This window comes from Charadrius vociferus, unplaced genomic scaffold, assembly GCF_000708025.1.
Source record: "Charadrius vociferus isolate BGI_N301 unplaced genomic scaffold, ASM70802v2 scaffold147, whole genome shotgun sequence".
NCBI lineage: Eukaryota > Metazoa > Chordata > Aves > Charadriiformes > Charadriidae > Charadrius > Charadrius vociferus.
In genome coordinates this window covers 737,179-758,953 of record NW_009649570.1, presented here as the reverse complement: position 1 = coordinate 758,953, position 21,775 = coordinate 737,179, and the positions used below count along the sequence as shown (strand labels likewise).

The 21,775-nt window shown below is 38.0% G+C and overlaps 1 protein-coding gene across 2 annotated transcripts in view; it reads right to left on the bottom strand.

Annotated features, from left to right (window-relative positions):
* The window catches only part of GULP1 (GULP, engulfment adaptor PTB domain containing 1), a 72,102-nt gene extending 55,280 nt beyond the window's left edge, over positions 1 to 16,822 (bottom strand). Inside the window, exon 1 of one of the 2 annotated variants that reach the window (XM_009890127.1) lies at positions 16,767 to 16,822. In XM_009890127.1, coding sequence (XP_009888429.1) covers positions 16,767 to 16,817 — 51 coding nt within the window. In that variant the 5' untranslated portion in view covers positions 16,818 to 16,822. The remainder of the gene's footprint in view (positions 1 to 16,766) is intronic. The other variant, XM_009890126.1, reaches the window with a different exon arrangement.
* Positions 16,823 to 21,775: the final 4,953 nt, after the last annotated feature.

Below are 21,775 nucleotides of genomic sequence, written 5' to 3'. Positions count from 1 at the left end.
ACAGTTAATTTCCTTTAACATTCCCATAAAGCTAAAGGACAGACACCCCCCTCACCCCCCCAAAAAAAAACCCACCACCCCAATCTAGTACAATGCTACAATTAAAGGAACAGCAAGATCAAGATCCCAAGTGTTGGCATTCTCACAACTTTCTTAGAAGTTACCACTGTAACACCCTGCATAAGACATGCAAAACTGCTGTCCTAGTTTTTGGCTCTGTTTCGTCCTGCTGTATCAACCCACTGGTTTTCATACTGCCACTGTTCCTTTAATCGTAGCATGTACTGGTCTGCTCTGTATTAGCATTCTGCAGGCTATCTAGCTTTTTTCACAAATTATAGCAAGTTAAAGCTTGAACTCAGTGTTCTCAAGCTCCATCTGTCCTGCTGACTTTTTTTTTTTTTCCCTGTTGCAAATATTCAGGCTACCAAACAAAACCTTGCCAAGAACAATGAAAACTGAACTGAGATGACAAAACCCGTATGAAGAAACAGGCTATGTTGTCAAGTATTCGATAACAAAACAAATCTTAGTTCATAACACTGGCAAAAACATTCTGCTTTACCAATAAGATGAACCCTTCTAGAATTTGGAGCATTTTGATTAACTCAGAACATCTTTAATGGAGTGAGGCTGCTGAAGTAGGGGTGCACCTCTGAGCCACATGAGTAAACACGCCATGACATCATTCAGAAAGTGGCTGTTCCTTCGAAGACATATTTCCCAGATGACTTCATCGTTAGGCATAAATCTGAGCACAGGCTTCAGATTCTTTCTTTCATAACAACATGCACAAGAACAGCCAGGAGTTTCCATGTGCCGTTTCAAGGTGGGATTGTGCAATTCCGAGCATTCAACTTGCAGTAACTTTTTCAGGTCGAAGCTGGACACAAAATCATTACAACCTTCCTCTGTTCAGTGTAAATAAAACTCTACAAGTTTTGGAAGAAACGGTGATGGATTTATATATATATAGTATATATATTAATAAAGACAAATGGAAAAATATTGAAGTTACTCTTTTGTACTAGAAATTATTAACAATATCTTATAAAAGCAGAGATACAATTCCAACGACATTGTCTATTTTGTGAATAAAGTTTATTTTGCTCTAAACTAATTTCTACCTCTTTTGTCCTTGACTAACATGATAATGCTGAACTTGTAGTATCACACTCTTTTGCCATGGCAACATGCAATGACATTTTATACACAGAAACAGGAATTCCCAGTGGGACAAAAATCAGAAGTTGTCACAGTTAGGAATAAAATTTTTATGCAAACACAAGTAGCCTTAACAATAAGAACAAATAACTATTGTCCATTACTCTCAGTTTATTAAAGCACTTTTCTAGTTTAATATGAAATCCTCTATTTTAAGGACATCGCATCTCTCCTGAATCAGGACGTCTAATACTCTGAGCCTTACTGCACCATAGATTAGAATAAATTACTCCTGTTTTAATTCTTGATTCACAGAACCACTTGGCTGCGAGGACAAACAGTGCACCAGATAATAGTTACTCTGGAGAAAGAATCATGAATGTGTGGAGCTAGTGCTTTAGCTTTAGTAGCCTGGAAATTTAATACCCCTTTTGGTAATTTTTCCATGCCACTGAAACATAATCTGAGCATTTTCTTTTAAACTATCATTACCATAGAAGACCATCTGCTCTTTAAATTCTAGTATCATAGCTACTTTAGTGTGTAGCAAATAATTCATACATATGTTCTATGGGGGAGATAACAGATACCACAGGACAGACATACGTACCGAGGTGTATTAAAGGACAGGAACATGAAATGTAAACTACCTTTGCTGGTTTTTTTTGGTTTTTTGTTTCCTAAACTGCAGAGTTTCTACACTGAGAACCACTACATTTGTAAAAAAAGAATGAGCCTAACATTTTCTTAGTAAACCAACTGCAGCTGGAAAACATGCTGAATCGGTATGTAAAGTGTAATCCACAATCACATGGATAACCTACAAGAATGTGCTAAAATAAATGCCACATTCACATAAATTAATAGCAGTATTTTGACATAAGTGTCCAAGAAAATGTCTGTGGTTTTTAACTAAAAATGTATTTTTTTTTCTTTGCTCCTAAAAGCTACTTCCTAGGCTCCATCTCCTACTTTAAATGTGTTGTTAATTTTATACAAATGACGCCTATAGGTGTCTTTCTGAGTTACTGAATTCTCAGAATACCCTCAGAACTTTTCAGAGTATTTGACTGGGGTAGCCAAGTGAAAACCAGATTAGCTGTCTATCTGTGGAAGTTAGAGAGAGAAGCTCCATGCAGCAGAGAGGAAAAACACAGGGGAGAAAGCAGAGTAGTAACTGTGACCCCAAACTGCATCATGTTTGAAGTTCTGAGAAAATATCTTTAAATAAAGTGGGTATCTTGTGGGAAAAGAAAAAGGACAGGGAAACCAGCACGGGTTCTGGGTGCTTTGATTATTTTAATTGAAAAGGGTAAATAGCATAAAGAAAGCACACCTAGGAGGCAAGCTGAAAGAGCAAATAAAGAACAGAGGCTGGACTGTACCAGAACATACGGAAGCTTAAGACTGAATGGGTGGCACTTAAACACAGCAGTTACCATTTTCATCTACTACAGGTTTGTGACCAAGATAACCTGTTAAAGAATCTTCAGGAATCACATTTAAGATCTTTATGGAACAAGACAAACATATTGGAAATCTTTCTTTCAAAGACCGGGAAATTAACCTTAACATACCTCAGCCTTATTATGCGCGAATGTCCTGCCTGCATAAAAGTAAAATCCTACTCTGAATCCCTCTTCTTCAATTCCACTGCAGATTCTGGAAGCAAGTACTACCTAGGCAATGAGCCTTAACAAGAAAAGCACTTCTTACACTGGTTTAGCTGTACTGGATCTTTCACTTTTCCTACATTTAACTGGGGCTGTCTTCTCTGTGATGATTATTGTTTTATGAACCTGTTTATATTCTCTCTTGTTAATCTCGGCTTTTTAAAGAAATTATGTCTTTTCTTCACATGGAAGTTAGCTATAAAACATGTGTGATCACCATAATTTCAACAATCGGCCTTTAGGCACTTCAAGAATATTGGTAACAGAGTTTTTCCAAAAGCTAGCTAGGATAAGAGTAATTTATTTTAAAATACTTGGAACAGAAAGAACTGCCTCTTTAAGCTACTGTGCTATAGATATTTAAAGCAAATTTGCAGAGCACTACCTAAACATAGGAAATATTTTTCCCTCTAAACAATACAAATCAGGGAACTGGATTTTTTATTAGAAAGATTAATTTAGCAAACTGCAAAAATGTTTAATAGTGACTACTTCAACCTGACAACATCAGATACGAAATGAAACCACTGAAACCACTATTATCATGACCTTAAGATCCATCAGCAGATGAGATGAACATCTCAGATGAACTAAGAGAACATAACTGAGTTGGGAAAGTAATTTATAAATTATTTTACAATGGCAATTAATCCAACACTAAAGTTGGCTGCCACTTCTTACTTCATAAAAAAATATTATGGTTTTCAATAAAAGACCTATATTCTGGTGCTAAAGTAGTAAAATTAATCTAGTCTAGATCATTACAGTGATACTCGCATCATTAGGTGAACATAAAGTAAGAAAACAGTGTATTTTAAAATCCTTCATATAAGGGTTTAGAGTCTTCTCTAAATAGCAAAATAATCATTTTTGCTGAGAGAGCAAGTACTGAGAACACACGTAATCTTGAGCTCAAGGCACTGAAGTAGAATTCAAAATTTGGGATCTGATTTGAGAACAGAGATTTGGGGCAGATTTGCAGAAAACCTCCAGTATGACTTCAGTTCCCTATCTTTAAACTGAGGATGATAATTTACCCATTTCTTGTCTGCATTATCATTTAATTATTCCAGCTGAGAAGAAAGCTCATGAGAGTCAAGGCCAAGGTCTTCTGTTGCTTACTTATTATGAACTTTGATCTGTGACTATTTGCATCAGCGTAGCACCTAAAGCCTCTGTCTCATTATTCTAGAGGCTGTACAAACATCAAAAAGATAGCCCTTCGTTTCAAAGAATTTATGATCTAATGAACTATGATAAATTACAGTAACGTCTTGGAAATGCACAGCACAATTTCAGTTAGTACCTCTGAGTGTAGAAATCAATACAAAACATTGAACCCCATTTTTCCTTGTGCATTTCCTTGTACATTTCCTTGTACATTTTTCCTTCCATTCTAACAGCAAACACAAATACAAGTAAAAAGCTACAGCTCGTACAAAATGAACAGAGCACTCTGCAATTTTGAAAAAAAACAAACATGTGAAGAGGTCCATCTTTCCCACCTCCGTCCCTTCTGGTTACCCAAAGGCAAGATGGGGAAGACAGTAAGCCCCTGAAATACATCACTAAAGGAGTGAGGAGGATTCACTTGACTACATACCAAAGCAAGACCACTCACAATGTCATTTAAACATTTTTTCAGAAGAAAAAAAACAAACAAACAAACAAAAAAAGAAACAAAACTCAAACCCCAAACCTGTGCCTAGTTTTAAAGCTTATAAAATTGATTTGAACATTAAGTATCCACATGCTGTTTTGGTGAATGCTTTTTCATTTTGAGAATGGGTTTGCTTTTAATAGTTGCCGTTCCTCAAAGCCTCATAAACTGTAAGTTGGGATATGGCTTCTAAATTCTGACTTAGGAAGCCTTAAACATTCCTGACTTCAATGGATTTTCAGCAATAATCCTATATTCATGAGTAGACAAGACTTCCCTCCTATCTAATCTTATTAACAGAATGCTCTAATGAATGTGATTTGTTGAGTCACTTATCTCTCTCTCCCTAGTATCTCCCATTTCAGAAGCATGTAAGTGCTACTGCAATAGTAAGAGATATAGCTTAGTGACATTTTTAGGTCATGCTTCAAATTATCTGTTCCTTCAAATGCAACCCTTGGTTCCACACATATCCTTAAGATTTGATGTATATCCTTGTTTCCACATTTTCCCTCTTTTCAGTAATACTACAGCAACAAATTGAAAAACACCTTGCAAAACTACAGGAATTGACTAGATTTGATTTCCCTTCAGGATTTAGAATGAAGAAAATATTACTTATGCAAAAATATACAATAGGAAAAAATAAAATAAAATTTAGATGAATGTTACCCGCCACTCTCTCTCCCTTTTAGTGGGCAATAATTCCTAGTGAAAATGCAAAACATGTTAACAAAGCTTTACAAATTAGTTCATGTAATTACTTTTTCCTTTGCTATGTTCCAAACCAGAAATGATTAGTTCCTCTGGTAAGTTACACCTAAAATTCTCAGGGTCAAAGTTCAAAATGCTTTTTAAAACTGGCCAAGGTTGACTTTACACTTTCTGAATCACAGCAATCTGAAGGAGGCATTTCTGAGAGGAATATTCATTACAGTTCATCATCCACAACTGACTAGTGTACGTTATTATTTTATTAAAGTTAAAGTCAGAGACTGCAGTTGGTGACTTGTCTGATGGTTTCTTGAGGATGGATCCTCATGGAGATCAGTATATGTGGAACTTTTCTGAATGGTGAACAGCCTGGCTGTTGGCCAGGTGCCTGTAGTCTTGGTTTTGTTGGTAAAATTGTATATCCTTGTAGAAGTTTCTGTTCAAAAAGTTGTGCCATTCTCTTATTTTCTATGATCCAGTTCTATTTAATTTTTCTAGTTTATTTTGGGAGAGTTTCCTAATTACTTTTGATGAATAGTAGATGTATGAAGAAGGCAGTAGCTCCATAAACATAGCAAAGGCTGAGCAAACAGAAATACCCAGCTTCGTCAAAAGTAAAAATGGGAGACAAGAAGAAGTTAATTCATCTGCAGGTCTGATTCTAATTTAAAGCAAGAAAAACCTATAAACTGCTGTGGGCCACCTAGCCCACGAGTACAATAATCGAGATGTTTGAACTCTACAGGCCATTAGTTCCAGTGTCAGACACGCAACTCACTTGACACTTGACAGTCCAGAGGCTAAAAAGCCTCCTTAAAGAAACCTCACATTCTCACAGCTAACAGCTCACATGGAAATATAACTGTGCAGAAAGAATCCCCAGAGGGCATGCTAATGAGGCTAATTGGTAGTTTGAAGCAGACTTAAGGAGAGGCAAGAGAATAAATACCAGCAACAGAGAAGGAACAGAAAGGGACATGGAGAGTTGAGTAAATCTTTGCTGACCCTAAGGTCTTTGGAAATTCCATCCTTTTTCTTTGCACACTTTTGTTTTGTTTTGTTTTGGTTTTTTTTAATTCTGTTTGGACAAACCTCTGAGTTTTGTTCAGTTGTCTTAACAGACATATCACTCACTGCCTGTTAGGCAGCTGGGGCCTGCTCTTGCCCGGGGCTGAGGAACTCATAACTCCTGAGAATCTTTTGCAGGAAAGCGAAGACATGCTCAAAAACTAATTTATTCTTTTTCTGAAGAATAAGAAAATGACATCATAAAAGTCGTTACAAAGCTTCCAATGATTTTGAGTCTTTTGTCTCAACAGTCTCATTGCTCAGCTCTTCGAGACAGCTACTGGGGAAGTGCGGTGATGCATCTGTTTAAAACTTAATTTAAAACTTTTAGTTACACAACATCTTTAGAAATATGCTTTAGATGCTGTGTTTAATATTAAATGTCGTATTATGAAGAACTGCTGTTGAAAGAGAGTTGCTATTACTACTACAGAAAAGCTTCTACTTGCCTTTTCTGTGTATACAAATATATTCTTATACTTTCAGAACTTGTTGGATTAACACTTCAACATATGGCTGTCCTACATTACAGCAAACAGCTCTTCTACACCAAGACTACTGGAAAGAGTCATAGTTTATTAAAAAAAAAATAATTAAAATGTAAAGAACGTACCTGGCACAGATAAGTTTCAGGTACCATGTTGTTAAACAGTGTACCCTGTTAATCATGCCATCAACAAAAGTCTTCCTAACTGCAGATCATGCCACATAAATCAATACTATGGAACCCCCCACTGCAGATTTTCAAACTTAACCAAAAGAATGCCCATACCTAGATCAAATCTTACGGTAAAAGGCTACAAAAAACCTTGAGCCAGAAATAAGTTTCCCATATATATGTAAACTATATGCGTCATAATCCAGAAATTATATGAATTCCAGAAGTTTCACATTCCTGTCCTTCTGTACCTCCAATTCCAAGATGAAACAGAGCAACGATATCCCGTTCTTAAAGTGAAACAACACATAAGGCTTAAAATTACATTTAGATCCGATTCCTCCCCATAACTAAAGAAACTGAGAAATCTAGCAACAACCTGTGCTCCAGAAACTTTAGAATCCCAGTTCCTAATGCTAACCACAGCCCCCTACAACCAAGAGAATAGCTCTGTAGTAAGCAGCAACATAGAGCATTTTCCTGTATGGGCACACCAACAAGGCTAACTCTTCAGACCCTGGAGAATAAATTAGTCCCCTGTAATTCTATTGTTTCCCTTAAGCTGCATTCACACCTTGAATCTTTAACTAAACCTAACTTGAATGGGAAAGATAGCTAGGCCAGCTGCTCTGGTAGTAGAAGTCTCTTAGTTAGACAGCAACATCAACTTTCCTCTTAAAGCCACGGGCCGTGCAGCAATCAGCTAGACTGCATAAATCCGGAATTTTTGCTTTAACAGCTGACTGAGCAATCAGCTAGGCTGCACAGTGCCTGGCACTACTCAGATAGAAAAGGGAGTTTATGGAAGGTGGACATGGGGACATGCTACTTAGGAGGAATACAGAAACATCTTCCAGGCATGCAGGGATGAACTTAGTAAAGCCAAATATTAGCTGGAGTTGAAACTGGTGAGGGATGTTACAGGCAACGAGATGGTTAGGAAAATAGACCACTGTGTGCAGCTAAGGGAGCTGCATTTGTTGAGCCTGAAGATGACGAGGTTGGTGTATGTGTGCATATATGTGTGTAAGGCTGAGTCACAAGTTGCAGCAAAAGAAATTACAACTAGAAATGAGAAAAAAAAAATAATCACAGTGACAGGGATTAAGTACTAGAACAGGCTGCCCAGAGGCTGCGAATCTCTGCCCTTGCAGGTATCAAGCTCGATTGTATGAGGCTCTGTTCTGTCTCACCTGGAAGTCAGCCCCTTTTTCAGAAGGGAGTCAACTGGATCATCTCCAGAGGTCCTTTCCAACCTAAATTATTCTAGATTCTTACACTTCAATTCGCAAAGCAGATCCTAATGCAATGTAGCAAAAGGACAACTCTAATATTCAAGGAATCATAAGGCATTCCATCATTCTCATATTGACGGCATTTCAAAGTCTGACAATGACCTAAATAAATCTCTTGCAGTCTTGTATTTTCAATCCAGATTATAGTTGTTAGATATATCTACAGTGCCAAATAACTGATTTTAGAACTTTCTACCAAAAAATGTATCTAGAGCTGTTAGCTGTTCAAAAATATTTTTTCTCTGATAAGAGAACTGAAACTTAAGCATCCAGGCTGCTGAAGAGAATCGGTGTGAGTACAATCTATGCGAGAGAAACAAACAGACTGGATACAAAAGAAACTTAAAACTTGCTCAGATTAGGGAATGCTCCAGGGCTGTGGTAGGCTACACATCAGCTTCAATGTAGACTAGGGGCTCTGTCCCAATCCCTGCAGAGTTTTAATATATTACTTAATACATTGCTAAGAAAGGGACTGAAAATCCTTCTCAGATCATATGCTGCATACACTACCATTAATTGGTATGATCTATTTTTTCTTCTTGCCATGAAATTAGAGCTTCCATCTCTTATTTGCATTGCAAATCTGTTTCATACTTGTAACTGAAGTATGTCATACAGTAGTTAGACATTTCAAGCAAAATGGAGCTTATGAAGAGAGCAAGGGAACATAAGCAGAACCTGAGAGAAGATGAGAGCTCTGGAGAATAGATCAAAAGCTACTGTTCCGTCTTTCAGTTGCAGTTTGTCATGTATTGAAAAACAGGACCAGTATTTTTTATCTCACTCCCCCAATTAAATTCACTGTTTGTTTTTTTTTTTTTTTCTCCAGTATCTACCAGAAGTATTTCACTAAAACACATGTGCTCTATTGATTGCTTTTCCTGAGAGAGGAAAAGAAATGAAACATTATACATTAAACTGTCTTGCATTATTTCATAAGTTTTGAAACCCTTTTTGGTTCTTATTAGCCCTGAGTGGTCAAATTATGATGCCATGCCACGTACAGATGTAGACTGGGTGCAGCAAATAGGCTGTTTTCTGTGGTAGCAACCATGCTATTGCACAGCGTATCCATACACATGGGAAGGACTTTGCAATAGCACATTGCAATTGTGCTGGGTGGACAAAACCAAGCAGGCTATCAACCCTTACACTGACTGTAGTTACTGTTTGCCTAAAATGAGCTGCAATATTTGTAAACTAAAAGTTAGGCATTAGGTGAATTACCTTAATGAATCCTGTCTCTGCTTTCAGTAAATATATCTATTCATCTTCATACTCATCTATTATACTCCAGAATTAGCAGTATGTGTTCCTGTAGCATCCAAGTATAAATCACTTTCCAACCCTACCCCTCCACTCTGCAAGTATTTATCACCTTGCCAAATTTTAATTACTTGGAACTAAGCATTCTATCTCATGCCTCAAAATTATATACTTTTTTGCATTTACATATGACATTGGGAGCTTCAAACCTAAAGCTCTCTGCACAAGCTACATGCAAATGGGCCCTAAGAAAGAAAAACTGGAATTGCTCATAAACTTCATTCCTTTCTTGCAGCAGATCTTCTGGAGAATAAGAGTGATCTGTAGAGCCTGAAGTTGTGCAGCTGGGTAGTTTACACATACCTGGCAGAGGCTTATAGACACCTGGAAAGAGACTGTACACATATCAAAACTGTGTTGTTGCTCTTCCACAAATTTTTCAAAACTCCTCAGCCAGTGTTAAGTCATAAAAGATACCTCTACTCCAATTATAAACAAGTCACGTTTTGCAAAGCTTTCAGATAAGCAATAGTAAATCGATGTGAAAGACAAAACTCCAGGTGCAGATGCACACAGACACCTTAAGCCACATGCCTACCAATTCTGGCAAAATGATCCTGACATGCTGGCGTGTAGGGGGCATTGTGGGCTACTCAAGCACATGCACCACACGTTCATACAGTCTTTGAACTTGTGTGCATTCATATGCAGATTAGATATAGAATTGTCTGCAAATACTACTCCTATTCAACTTCCATTACTGTATGGTGCTACATTACTGATGGGAAGTGAGGGGTGGGTTTGTGCTCAAAAAAATGGACCAAGACTCAGGAGGTGCAGACTTAATTCTCGCCCCTTTACAAACTGGCTATGCAACCTCAGGCAAGACAGACTGACAGCTTTTCAAAAGCAGTCAGTAGCCCACAGAGCTTTCTGAGGAACCAACAAATGTTCAGGTTTTAAGGAAGCTGAAATATTCACCAGTTTTCACAGAGACAAATGACAACAACTGAAACTACTTCATGTTGAACAGTTAAAATGCAACTCCCTTCCTTCAGCTATTTATATAAGATGACGTTTGTTGCTGTTGAAAGTTTAGATGCAATCCTTCTGCATCACAATCTTTTATTTTGTAGGCTATTTGTGGATGTAATGCTATCCTCTCCTACTCTTCTCCCAAGTATGTAATCTTGTAAGCAAGACAAAATAAGTAGGTCTATTTCCAAGCAGAGAAGTCTGTTGACAGTACCCCTTGCAGACTCTAAATATTTTGTTTTATTTACATGGCCATTCATCTTTGGTATAATAAGCCCCAAGTTTAATGACTATAACGTAGCAGAAGTAATTATGAGTTCAGATTTGCATTTTCTTGTAAAATTATAATTTTCTGCTTTCATATTTCATTTGTATATTTTCACAATACTCACTTTTCTTGTGCTTAAACACTAAAATTAATTATGATTACATCCAAGACAATTTGATAATCTAATGCAAGTTAATTGGAATTAAGTTATTAATTCTAAATATAATACATTAAATATAGGAAAATGAACTATTTCTTGTAATGTCCTCTTTATTTCATTAGTTTCTAATTTTCAACATTTTCATGCTCTGTTTGGAATATCCTGCCGTATCTAACTTCACCACATAAATTTAAGTATACTTTTTATAGCATGCCTTGTATATCTGTTTACTTGGAAAATCTATATACAATTTTCCCTTTGATATCCTTTCGCTAATTCTTTTTACTGACACAAACCCCTGATCATTCTGTAGTATAATGACTGGAAAATGCTAGTATAGCTACAGCAACAAAAATTTGTAGCCGGAGTGCAGTTTAGACCATGAAAACATGGCTCTGATAATACTGTACACTAATGATAGCAATGCACAGATACTAGAATCATAGATTGGTTTAAGTTGGAAGGGACCTTGAAGATCATCTAGTTCCAAACCCCACCCCATGGGCAGGGACACCTCCCACTAGACCAGGTTGCTCAAAGCCCCGTCCCGCCTGGCCTTAAACACCTCCAGGGATGGGGCATCCACAACTTCCCTGGGCAACATGTGCCAGTGTCTCACCACCCTCAGAGTGAAAAATTTCACCCTAATATCTAATCTAAATCTACCCTCTTCCAGTTTGAAGCCATTCCCCCTCATTCTATCGCTACAGACCCTTGTAAAGGGTTCCTCTCCAGCTTTCTTGTAGGCCCCCTTTAGGTACTGAAAGGCCGCAATAAGGTCTCCCCAGAGCCTTCCCTTCTCCAGGCTGAATGACCCCGACGCTCTCAGCCTGCCTTCATAGCAGAGGTCCTTCAGCCCTCAGATCATCTTCGTGGCCCTCCTCTGGACCCACTCCAACAGGTCCATCCATGTCCTTATGTGGGGGGCTCCAGAGCTGGACACAGCAGACCAGGTGGGGTCTCATCAGAGCAGAGTAGAGGGGCAGAATCACCTCCCTTCACCTGCTGGCCACACTTCTTTTGATGTAGCCCAGGATACGGTTGGCTTTCTGGGCTGTGAGTGCACATTGCTGGGTCATATTGAGCTTCTCATCAACCAATACCCCCATGTCCTTCTTCTCGGGGCTGCTCTGCATCCATTCTCCCCCCAGCCTGTATTTGTGCAGCACCTTGCACTCAGCCTTGTTGAACTTCGTGAGGTTTGCACGGGCCTCCCTTTCAAGCCTGTCCAGGTCCCTCTGGATGGCATCCCTTCCCTCCTGCGTGTCGACCACTCCACACAGCTTGGTGTCATCAGCAAACTTGCTGAGGGTGCGCTCAGACCCAACATCCATGTCACAAACAAAGATGCTAAACAGCACCGGTCCCAGTACCGACCCCTGACAAACACCACTTGTCACTGCTTGCTACTTGGACACAGAGCTGTAGACCGCATATTCAAAAGACACAAGTGCACCTAGAACCCTGCTACAGTAGTTACATCAATTAGAAGCAGCATATTTTTGACCTAAAATTCTTGTCCAAAATACCTGTATTATCTGCCATTATTCAATGATTAAAAAATTGAAAAAATAAGAAATTAAATAAAGTTGAAAACCTAACTAAACTTTGTTTATTGTACTACACTGAATATTAATACTACTAGGTACTGTCTTTTGCAGGGTATTTATTATTAATGCCTTTTTTTCCTCTTTTTTCCTACAGTTGCAGGACATATATTGAACAATTGAGAGCAAAGATCACCCATGAAACTACACAAAAATTCACAATTGTCATCAAAACACCGTAAGAAAACAAAGAGATGTATAACAGTCTGCTTTAGGAAAGAGACTTTTCATTTATCTCCAAAGTTTCCAATTTAAACTTCAGCAAGAATCATAAATATATACATGACAATATACAAAATTTTAAAATAAGTGTGAAGTAAATATTAGGACAGCAGCTGTCTCAGCACTAGGAAGCCATCACATCTCTTGGTAAAACAAACTCCCAAGGGTTTAACGTGCCATCATACTATTATGTAAAATAGCAGCTCTTCAGCCTAGTGTAAGGTCAAAGCTACTGACTCCATATTATACCAGTAGCCAACATAAACACCAGGCTTGAAAAGCTCAACCTCTAATCAGCAGACTGGAAAGATGTGGAAATCTGATGTAAGTCAAAAAAATTGCCAAGTGACTAAAATGGGGAATATATGTATAATTTACTACAAAGAGACATACTAAACATTGCTGTTTTGGGCAGTGGCAACTTTTTATTAGGAGAAAGACACCCCTCAGGGTAGTATCAGTTACATGATGACAACAATCAGTCCATATTTAAGGTTGCAGTCAGATTCCACTATAAAGCCACACCATGATCACTTTTGTTTTGGAGAAAGGAAACAGGCCTAAAATCAAAAGAATTGACTGAAGGGCAAAAAAGATTTATTTTTTTTTCCCCCTACAGTATGGAATATAATACAAACATCTCTTTTCATTACGGAACATTACAGAAGAAAAGATGACACAAAAGAGGAATTTTGGTTTGCGTTAGCATTTTATATCCTGGTAACATGAAAATTGCCATGTTTCTACATCTAAATGAGTCCTGTATCACATATTTGATAATGTACTGTCAGGATTCTCAATGCTCTTTTTGGAAAAAAAAAAAAAAAAAGTATGTGACCAATATGCTTTCATTTGGAGTGATATATTCAAGAAAAATATAGGATCACAAACTGATGGCAAAATTCTGACTTCAGTAGGCCCAGAATTCACCTCCAGAACATACTGAAATGTGTTCAATCTTATTATCAGTGCCTTCAGCAAGACCGAGACTGGGGACATCAGTAAGATTAAAAAACAAAACAAAACAAAAAAAGACAAACAAAAAAAAAACCCACAAAAAACCCCAAACAATGATGACAGTAACACCAAAAAAAAAACAAACCCAGCCCCAAAAAACCCCACTGAAAAAAAAACCCAACTCACCATCAACTTACACCATGCACCAAATCATGCCAAAACCCAGCAAATTTCAAAATAGCAAGTACCATGAGGACTGGGTATGCTGGAAAGAAGAGAGAATATCAAGACGCTTTTACATTTAAGGGCATCCTTATGAGACTCCTGGCTCCTGGATCTTACTTCCAGAAGAAACAACTCTGCTTGTATTTTCTTGCAAAGAGGATTATTGCCATAAATCATCCTGAGGGTGTATGTCCTAAGAGATACAAGACATTACTAATTCTCTATTAAAAAGTCCAATTTGTAGTCTCAAATTTGTAGAAAACAGGCCAGTTGTCTCTATTGCAGAGTTCTTTTAATTTCCAGTTAACTTTGCTAGGATTTTTTTTTTAATAAGATAACAGTCAACTCATGTACTGCATTTTGTCAACAAGATTTCTGTAATTCTTAAAGATGTCTTAGGAAAGAAGTAAACAAACAAATCCCTATCTTTTCCAGTTTTTCTTTGTAAGTGATCCTTTTTCTGATCACCCCAGAAGATTAGTGTCAGAGAAATGATTTTTTGTGTCTTATAAAGAAGAGAGAACACTATTTTTCATCCCTGGTAATTTGCATTCAAAAAACTATGTAGCAGAATATAGCTTACTTGCCCATGGAAAAAGAACATCTTTGGTATTGCTTTCCATCAAATTGATTTGATTCTCTGAACATGTCATTCTTCACTCACATAGTTATCTTTTGAAATAAATCAGATTAAGTGTTGTATTTTCCTCCCAACAAATATAAAAGTTATATGAATAGAATGTTATAGAATTGGAAGTGGAAAAATATGATCATTTGAAAAAAAAATCAATAAGTCTTTTTCAATACCTGCTTTATGAATGCTTACTGAGTTTTTAATGATTATTTCACAACGTAGTTACAAGATATGAAATCAATGGGCTACTTTAGTTAAAAAATCAAAATGTTACAAAACCCAAATGAGGTACTAATAGATACATGCTTTCCTCTTAAAAAGAAAAATATTGCAAAACTCAATAAAAATGGTACTTGAGAATTGAGGTGGAAACATCATCTAGATTCAATAATGTTGTTATGCCTGCATATGCCAGCTAACCTCATAAAAGCTGTGCAAATTTATGCCAGGTCTCAATAAAAAAAAAAACAAAAAAACCCACACACAACATGGAAATCCCACTTTAGTTACAGGGCAGAGCAATTTTTTGCTTGCTTTGGGATAACGAATCAAATAACTGACAGTTCTAAATAATAATTTTCTACTGTGACCCAAATGAAGCAAATGGGTAAACTTTTTTTAAACAAACTAACAAACAAACAAAAAAAACACATGCTGTTGTACATTGCAGCTTCCCTTCAAGTATTCTGGCAGACCTTAGAGGCCAACAGCATAGAGGTCGAGGAGGCCCTGTAAGATCAGAACCCACATTAAATAGCAGTAGAACTGGAGAGGACGCTTGGGCATATATTAGCCTCAATAAAAGGAAAGACTTTTTTGGACCAAGAGTCTAACAAGGCTGAGAACAGACTTCCTTTGGATAGGAATTCACCATCCCTTTTTTCTACTCCAGCAGCTGTTGACACTGTTATTTCTACAGTTATCACCATCCTATCTCCATTTTCTTGATTCTAAATTTTTTTTTCTGCATAGCTGTACTGACACCTACTCACAAGATATGCTCTTATGAAAGACAATGAAACACCAAAGATGAGGGAGTTTTGGGGTTTTTTTATCCTTGAAGTAAAGACCACAAAGAAATGGAAATCGTTCAGTGCATTAATAGCATTCATAGCTTCAGCTTGCTCTTAAAACAGATGGCACAGTCACCCCAGCAAGTATTCCTCCCTCTCAAAAACTGTAATATAAAAGCCAAGGTGTCTGGCAAGGCTGTGCAGTTAAAAGGTAATACATCCTTCGGTCAAAAATTCAGTTTGAGAGCACATAGAATAAAAACATTTTCACCTGGCAGCTAGCAAAACGAGACTCAAATTTCCACTCCAAGCACTTGCTCACTGTGTGGCAATACTAAGCAAAAGAAAATTGCAAACACAACAGCGGGGAATACCAATATAGAAAACTGAGTCCCAGCCTGTGAAATAATTTTTATTTTTATATTAAGAAATACTAATCATATAAGAACTTCATGCACAACAGACGACCTTGGAATCTTATTGAATTATCCTCCCAGTTTAGGCAAGTAACGGCCGATTACTCAGTTTACTCTGAGTTACGTTGATTACTGCGTATTCCCTCCTCCTTTTAGCAAACCATTGGCTAAGTCATTATTTTGGGAAGATGCCTTTCTTGTGAACAGATGTCATTAGACTAATTGAAATACTATTGTAGAACTACGTTGTAACTGGGATAAGAAAGCATGAGTAAGACTTCAGCTTTTACCATGCAAAAATTCATTACTCTACCTATTTTCAGAGTATTTGACGTTTCAATATATCCAGCAGATAGGATCATTAGTCATTGTCTTTGCTATTGTTCAAAAGGAGTTTGCGCTATTAATTTTAATTTTTACAGTCCTGTAGACACACAGCCTGATGTTAAATTCTGTTGCACTCAAAATTTCCATCAATTTAGCATCTATTAAAAGGAAACAGAGCATCAAGCAGAAGAGAAACACTGGTTTGCTTTCTAGAAAACCATCAAATAATTCAGAACAAGAATTAATTGGCCATTATTTATGAAATATAAATTTTTAATCTGCAAAACAGACATTTACTAAGTTTTTCTTCACTGTTTCATTTGGCTAATTCAAATGAAAAGTAAGATAGAACGCACTGTGTTCTAAAGGTAAGAGGAAAAAATAACTTCGTATTTTCTTACCTTTGCATTATAGGGAATATAATGCTTTGATAAGGCTTCAGGAGTGTGCATCCATGTTTTGTCTACAGAAAAGCAAAATAAAAGAGGCACTGAATAGGTTATTCAATCGTTAATACAACTATTATAGTATCTATCTGGAAAACATCAACAACCCTCCTAAGTATCTGTCTGAAGTAGTTATTTGGGCTGGAAGGAAACGCAGTATATCTCACAGCTTCCCAAAGATTTACGTGAAAGAACCTGGTTACTTCTCTTGGTCACACTTCCCATACTAACCAACTTGATTTTCCATAAGAATTCCAACTCCTCCCCCCAAACATATTTATTGGTCTACAGTTGTTTACTATTTCTGCCTCAGATCAGTATTTTCTGCATCCTGCTGTTATTGTTTAAAGCACTGACTGCATGTTGCACTTCTAATGATTTTTTTTTTATTATTAATTATGTACGTTTTTGGAAGAATTATCAAGACATTAAAAGGACAAAGGAAATTATTTCAGAAAAATTATTAGAGTGATAACTGATAGAAAAAAGCCCTAATCCTACAAGAAAAGAGAAACAAGTTGGATCGTAGTAACCAATTCAGAAGTTTACATCTTCTTTAATCTTTCCTTACATATCCTAAATGAATTTGCTTATGTTCCTTCAATGATTTTCACATCACAAGACTGCGCTATTGTCTTACTTTGTCGACCACGTTTCATATGGTGACACAATGAGGTCATTTGTGAAATACATCTTCTTCCCTCCTCCTTTTTAATGGCCATTCAGAATGCCCTACATAATTTAGTTGGAATTCCAAACATTAGAAAATACTTTTTATTAGAAGTTTAGAAACCATTTTCAAAAGTCTTCTCATATGAAAGCATTCAAGAAAAAAAAAAAGTTCCAAAATACTAAATTGTATTACCAACCGCATGAGAGATTCTGTAACACTAAGCTGTATTTTACACTCCACATGTTCAATATTTAGCAGTATTTTCTAACATTAGACTACTCCTGTTTTAATAGCTAAATATTTTTAAATATACTTAAGCAAGAAAACTGTTAAACAAGATACCACAGTCACCACAGTAAGAGGATCAAAACTGCAAAGCTGAAGGAATTTTTTTTCTTTAAGCGAATTTCCTTCTAGATGACAGTAACATTCAGCTCCATTACTGAAGAATGATATTATCACTTCTTAATTAAGGAAGCGTGATTTGTCCATTCAGCGGCACCCAGGAGTACGATTATGCACTGAAGTGGCTCTTCCTTTCAATTGTGGCTTGTGATTGGAATATTGGAACAAAGAACTGCACTCGTTTCCCAGAATATTTTAAGAACTGAAACCTGATGTCTATTTAGAGTACAATATCAAAAGCGGATGTTACCCACAAGTAAAAACTAACAAACAGTGTGAATTAGGAAGCAACCCAAAAGAGAGAATCATAAAATCATAGAATAGTTTGGGTTGGAAGGGACCTTTAAAGGCCATCTAGTTGAACCACCCCGCAATAAGCAGGGACATCTTCAACTACATCAGGTTGCTCAGAGCACTGTCCAGCCTGATCTTGAATGTTTCCGGGGATGGTGCATCTACCACCTCTCTGGGCAACCTGTGCCAGTGTTTCACCACCCTCATTGTAAAAAATTTCTTCCTTGAATGCAGTCCAAAACTTCCCTCTTTAAATTTAAAACCATTACCCCTTGTCGTATCGCAACAGGTCCTGCATTAACTGTAAGCATCGTATTTCAAGTCAGTGCGCTGCTGAAGGCCAGACAAGCAGACTGGTGACTGAGCTTGATGGCAAGTCCCAGACACAAAGGAAGCTGGCACGTAAGGCAGGGCTGCTCTCTGCCCCATCATGCCTACTGCAGCAGACTGAAGACCTGCACAGTGCAAATTTCAACTCTGAAATGTGCATTCACATTGCTAATGTCAGTGTTTTATTTATCTAGTTCTTACGCATCAACTGTTTACTAGCTTCAGCAAGGATACTGTGGTATTTATGAATTCATAAAGGAAAACCTAGTAAAAATAAAACACTGAACCTCTTAAAAAATAACAACTAAAACAGTCCTCCATTCATTTCATGCCTAGTACTAGCACAAACAAGCAACAGGGCTGTCCCTTCTAAAGCAATTTTACAGGCAGACAATTGACTATCCAGATACCAGTAAAACTAACTATTCCTCGCTACTGCTTTCTCCGCCTCTTCTTCCTATGCCTGGGCAGGGCAAGTTCAAATCTAAAAAAAGGGATTTAACTTGGGAGCCAAGTTTGAAATGCTGGTCTTAATTAAGCAGCTGATAATCTTTCCAGTATTATTATTAGGTACAAAGCTTTACTTTAAATGTTTTTGTGAAATCATCCATTTGCCTACCAACCTCAAACTCTAATGCTATATGGATTCCAGAAAGGAATAACGCTGTTAGGAAAGTGTTTTCATAGTTGTTGGTACTCCTAGTTAGGGAGAAGATTAGGAAATACGGATGCGTACTCAGCTCAACAGGAAATCAGTAACTTAGCAGGGTACCAAAAAGATGCCTGGATTCTACGAGTCTCGTGCCATTGATGAAAACAGTGAGCCAGCAAGCAGCATGTCCAACATCCAGATGTAGATCCACAGACATTGTGACACAGGTATTAAAGTATGGCTTCCATTGACACTGGAAGCCCATTTCCTAGAGACAGGTAATAATTACAGACTGGTGGCATTTTCGAAAGAACTCACAGAATCACACAATGGTCAGGGTTGGAAGGGAACTTAAAGATCATCTAGTTCCAACCCCTCAGCCACAGGCAGGGACACCCCCCACTAGACCAGGTTGCTCAAAGCCCATTGAGCCTGGAGGAGGTGATTCTTGAATATTAACCAGCTTTCTTGGGCCCCTTTTCCCTCCAGGGCTTTATTCCATGGTACTCTGCCAAGCAGATCCCTGAAGACGCCAAAGTCTCCTCTCCTGAAGTCCAGGGTAGCAAGCTTACCGTGCACCCTCCTTGCTGCCCTAAGGATCTTCAATTTCATTCATGCTCACTGCAGCCAAGGCTACCCTTGAGCTTCACATTCCCCACCAGTCTCTCCTTGTTGGTGAGAACAAGGTCCAGTATAGCATCTCTCCTCATTGGCTTCTCTATCACTTGGAGAATGAAGTTATCATTGACGCATTCCAGAAACCTCCTGTATTGCTTATGCCCTGCTGTGTTGTCCCTCCAACAGATATCGGGGTGGCTGAAGTCTTCCGTGAGGACCAGGGTGTGTGAACACGATGCTGCTCCTGTCTGTCTATAGAGGGCCTCATCTGCTCGGTCTTCCTGGTCAGGTGGTCTATGGCAGACCCCCCACTGTAATGACACCTGTCCCTGCCCTCCCTTTAATCCTGACCCATAAACTCTTGCTCTGCTCCTCATCCATCCCCAGGCAGAGCTCCATGTGCTCCAGCTGGTCACTGACATAGAGGGCGACACCCCCCCCTCATCTCCCCTGCCTGTCCTTCCCGAAGAGCCTGGATCCTATTCCTACACTCCAGTCACAGGAGCCATCCCACCATGTCTCCATGATGCTGAAAAGATCACAGCCCTGCAGGCATGCACAGGTCTCTAAGTCCTCTTGTTTATTCCCCATGCTACATGCATTTGTATAGAGGCATTTAAGTTGGGCCCCCAGCAGCCACCAGGAAGATGACTTAATGGCTGGGATGGCTGGGCGTTACTTTCGGATTGCTTCCTGTGTTTTTTGACCTCTGATCCTTATTGCTAAACAAATGGCTGATCTTAATGCTAAACAAAATCAACACGAGGCAAAATTCATATTGGAAGTTTGTTACCAGCATTTCCTTCTGAATTGTAAGCTCTGATTTTGAACTCATGTGACTCTCAGCAGCTGTTTCAAATACTGCTTAGATTTAGTTTGATTTAACAACAGTTGAGAAATACCAAACTTCAGACATTTTGCATCCAATAAACCAGAAAAATATGAAAAAAAGAAAACCTCTAAAGCAGGTTTTCATTTAAATACATGATGTAGATGCGGCTTGTGGTTTGCATGATCCCTCACTTTTTGAATTAATTCTAAATGGGTTTTCACAGCTTAGTACTTAACTATTCATTCTGAAGCAACAAACAAAATACGAAACCCTACAATGAAAAAAATCACAGTTCATATTATTATTTTATTAGCTTTATAGCAGCAAAAGTTCCAGCCACTTTAGAGATAAATAAAACAGTAAGTCCTAAAGAAAGGACCAAAAGCCTAGATAAAACCAAAACTGACAACTGTATGAATCTAACCTAACAGTAGTAGAAAGTGAAAAGACACTCGTGCTATCACGCTGGGTGAAAACTACAGTTATTTTAGAACTTGTCTGAAGCTCTCAATCTAGGTTGCCTTAGCATTTACATTAAATTTTAAATAAGTGCTCAGTTATTTTTTGAGAATTAGGAGTTTGAGACAGCCAGAGTTCACTAAAACCTAAGAAAACTTCAGCTTGAACAAGGTATGAGAGATTCTAAGAGGTAAAAGCCTAAGTATGTGGTGGTTTTGCCAAACATAGTGGTGCTGTGTGGGAGAAGAGATGGGAAAAAGGATCACTGCTCAGAATCCAAGGGCACAGGGTAAGCCACAGCCCTGCTTAAAGAGAGTCAGTAATCCTGTAGCTTCTACACACCACCTTTTCATGTGCATGGCATGCTAACTGTGTAGCACAGGCTTTGAGAGAGTCTCTGAAGCAGCAGCACAGCATCCCATCTAGTTTTTAAGAGAATTTGACTTGGGTGAGGGCTTCTCAGGTTTTTCTCCCTGCCAGAATACATTAGTCTGCTAAGGGCTGTCGGAAAAGTGCATAAATTTAACATTTGGAAGACCTGAGGTTTCACAGACAGAATTGCAAGGACGAAGACAGGGCATTGGGCACTTTCATGGTCAGAGGATTAACTATGCTCAGAATTGAGACTTCACTCCTTTCTAGTTCCCCTTGAATCACACCAGCCCCTTTCCATTACAAAGGAAAAATTCCTATACAATCTG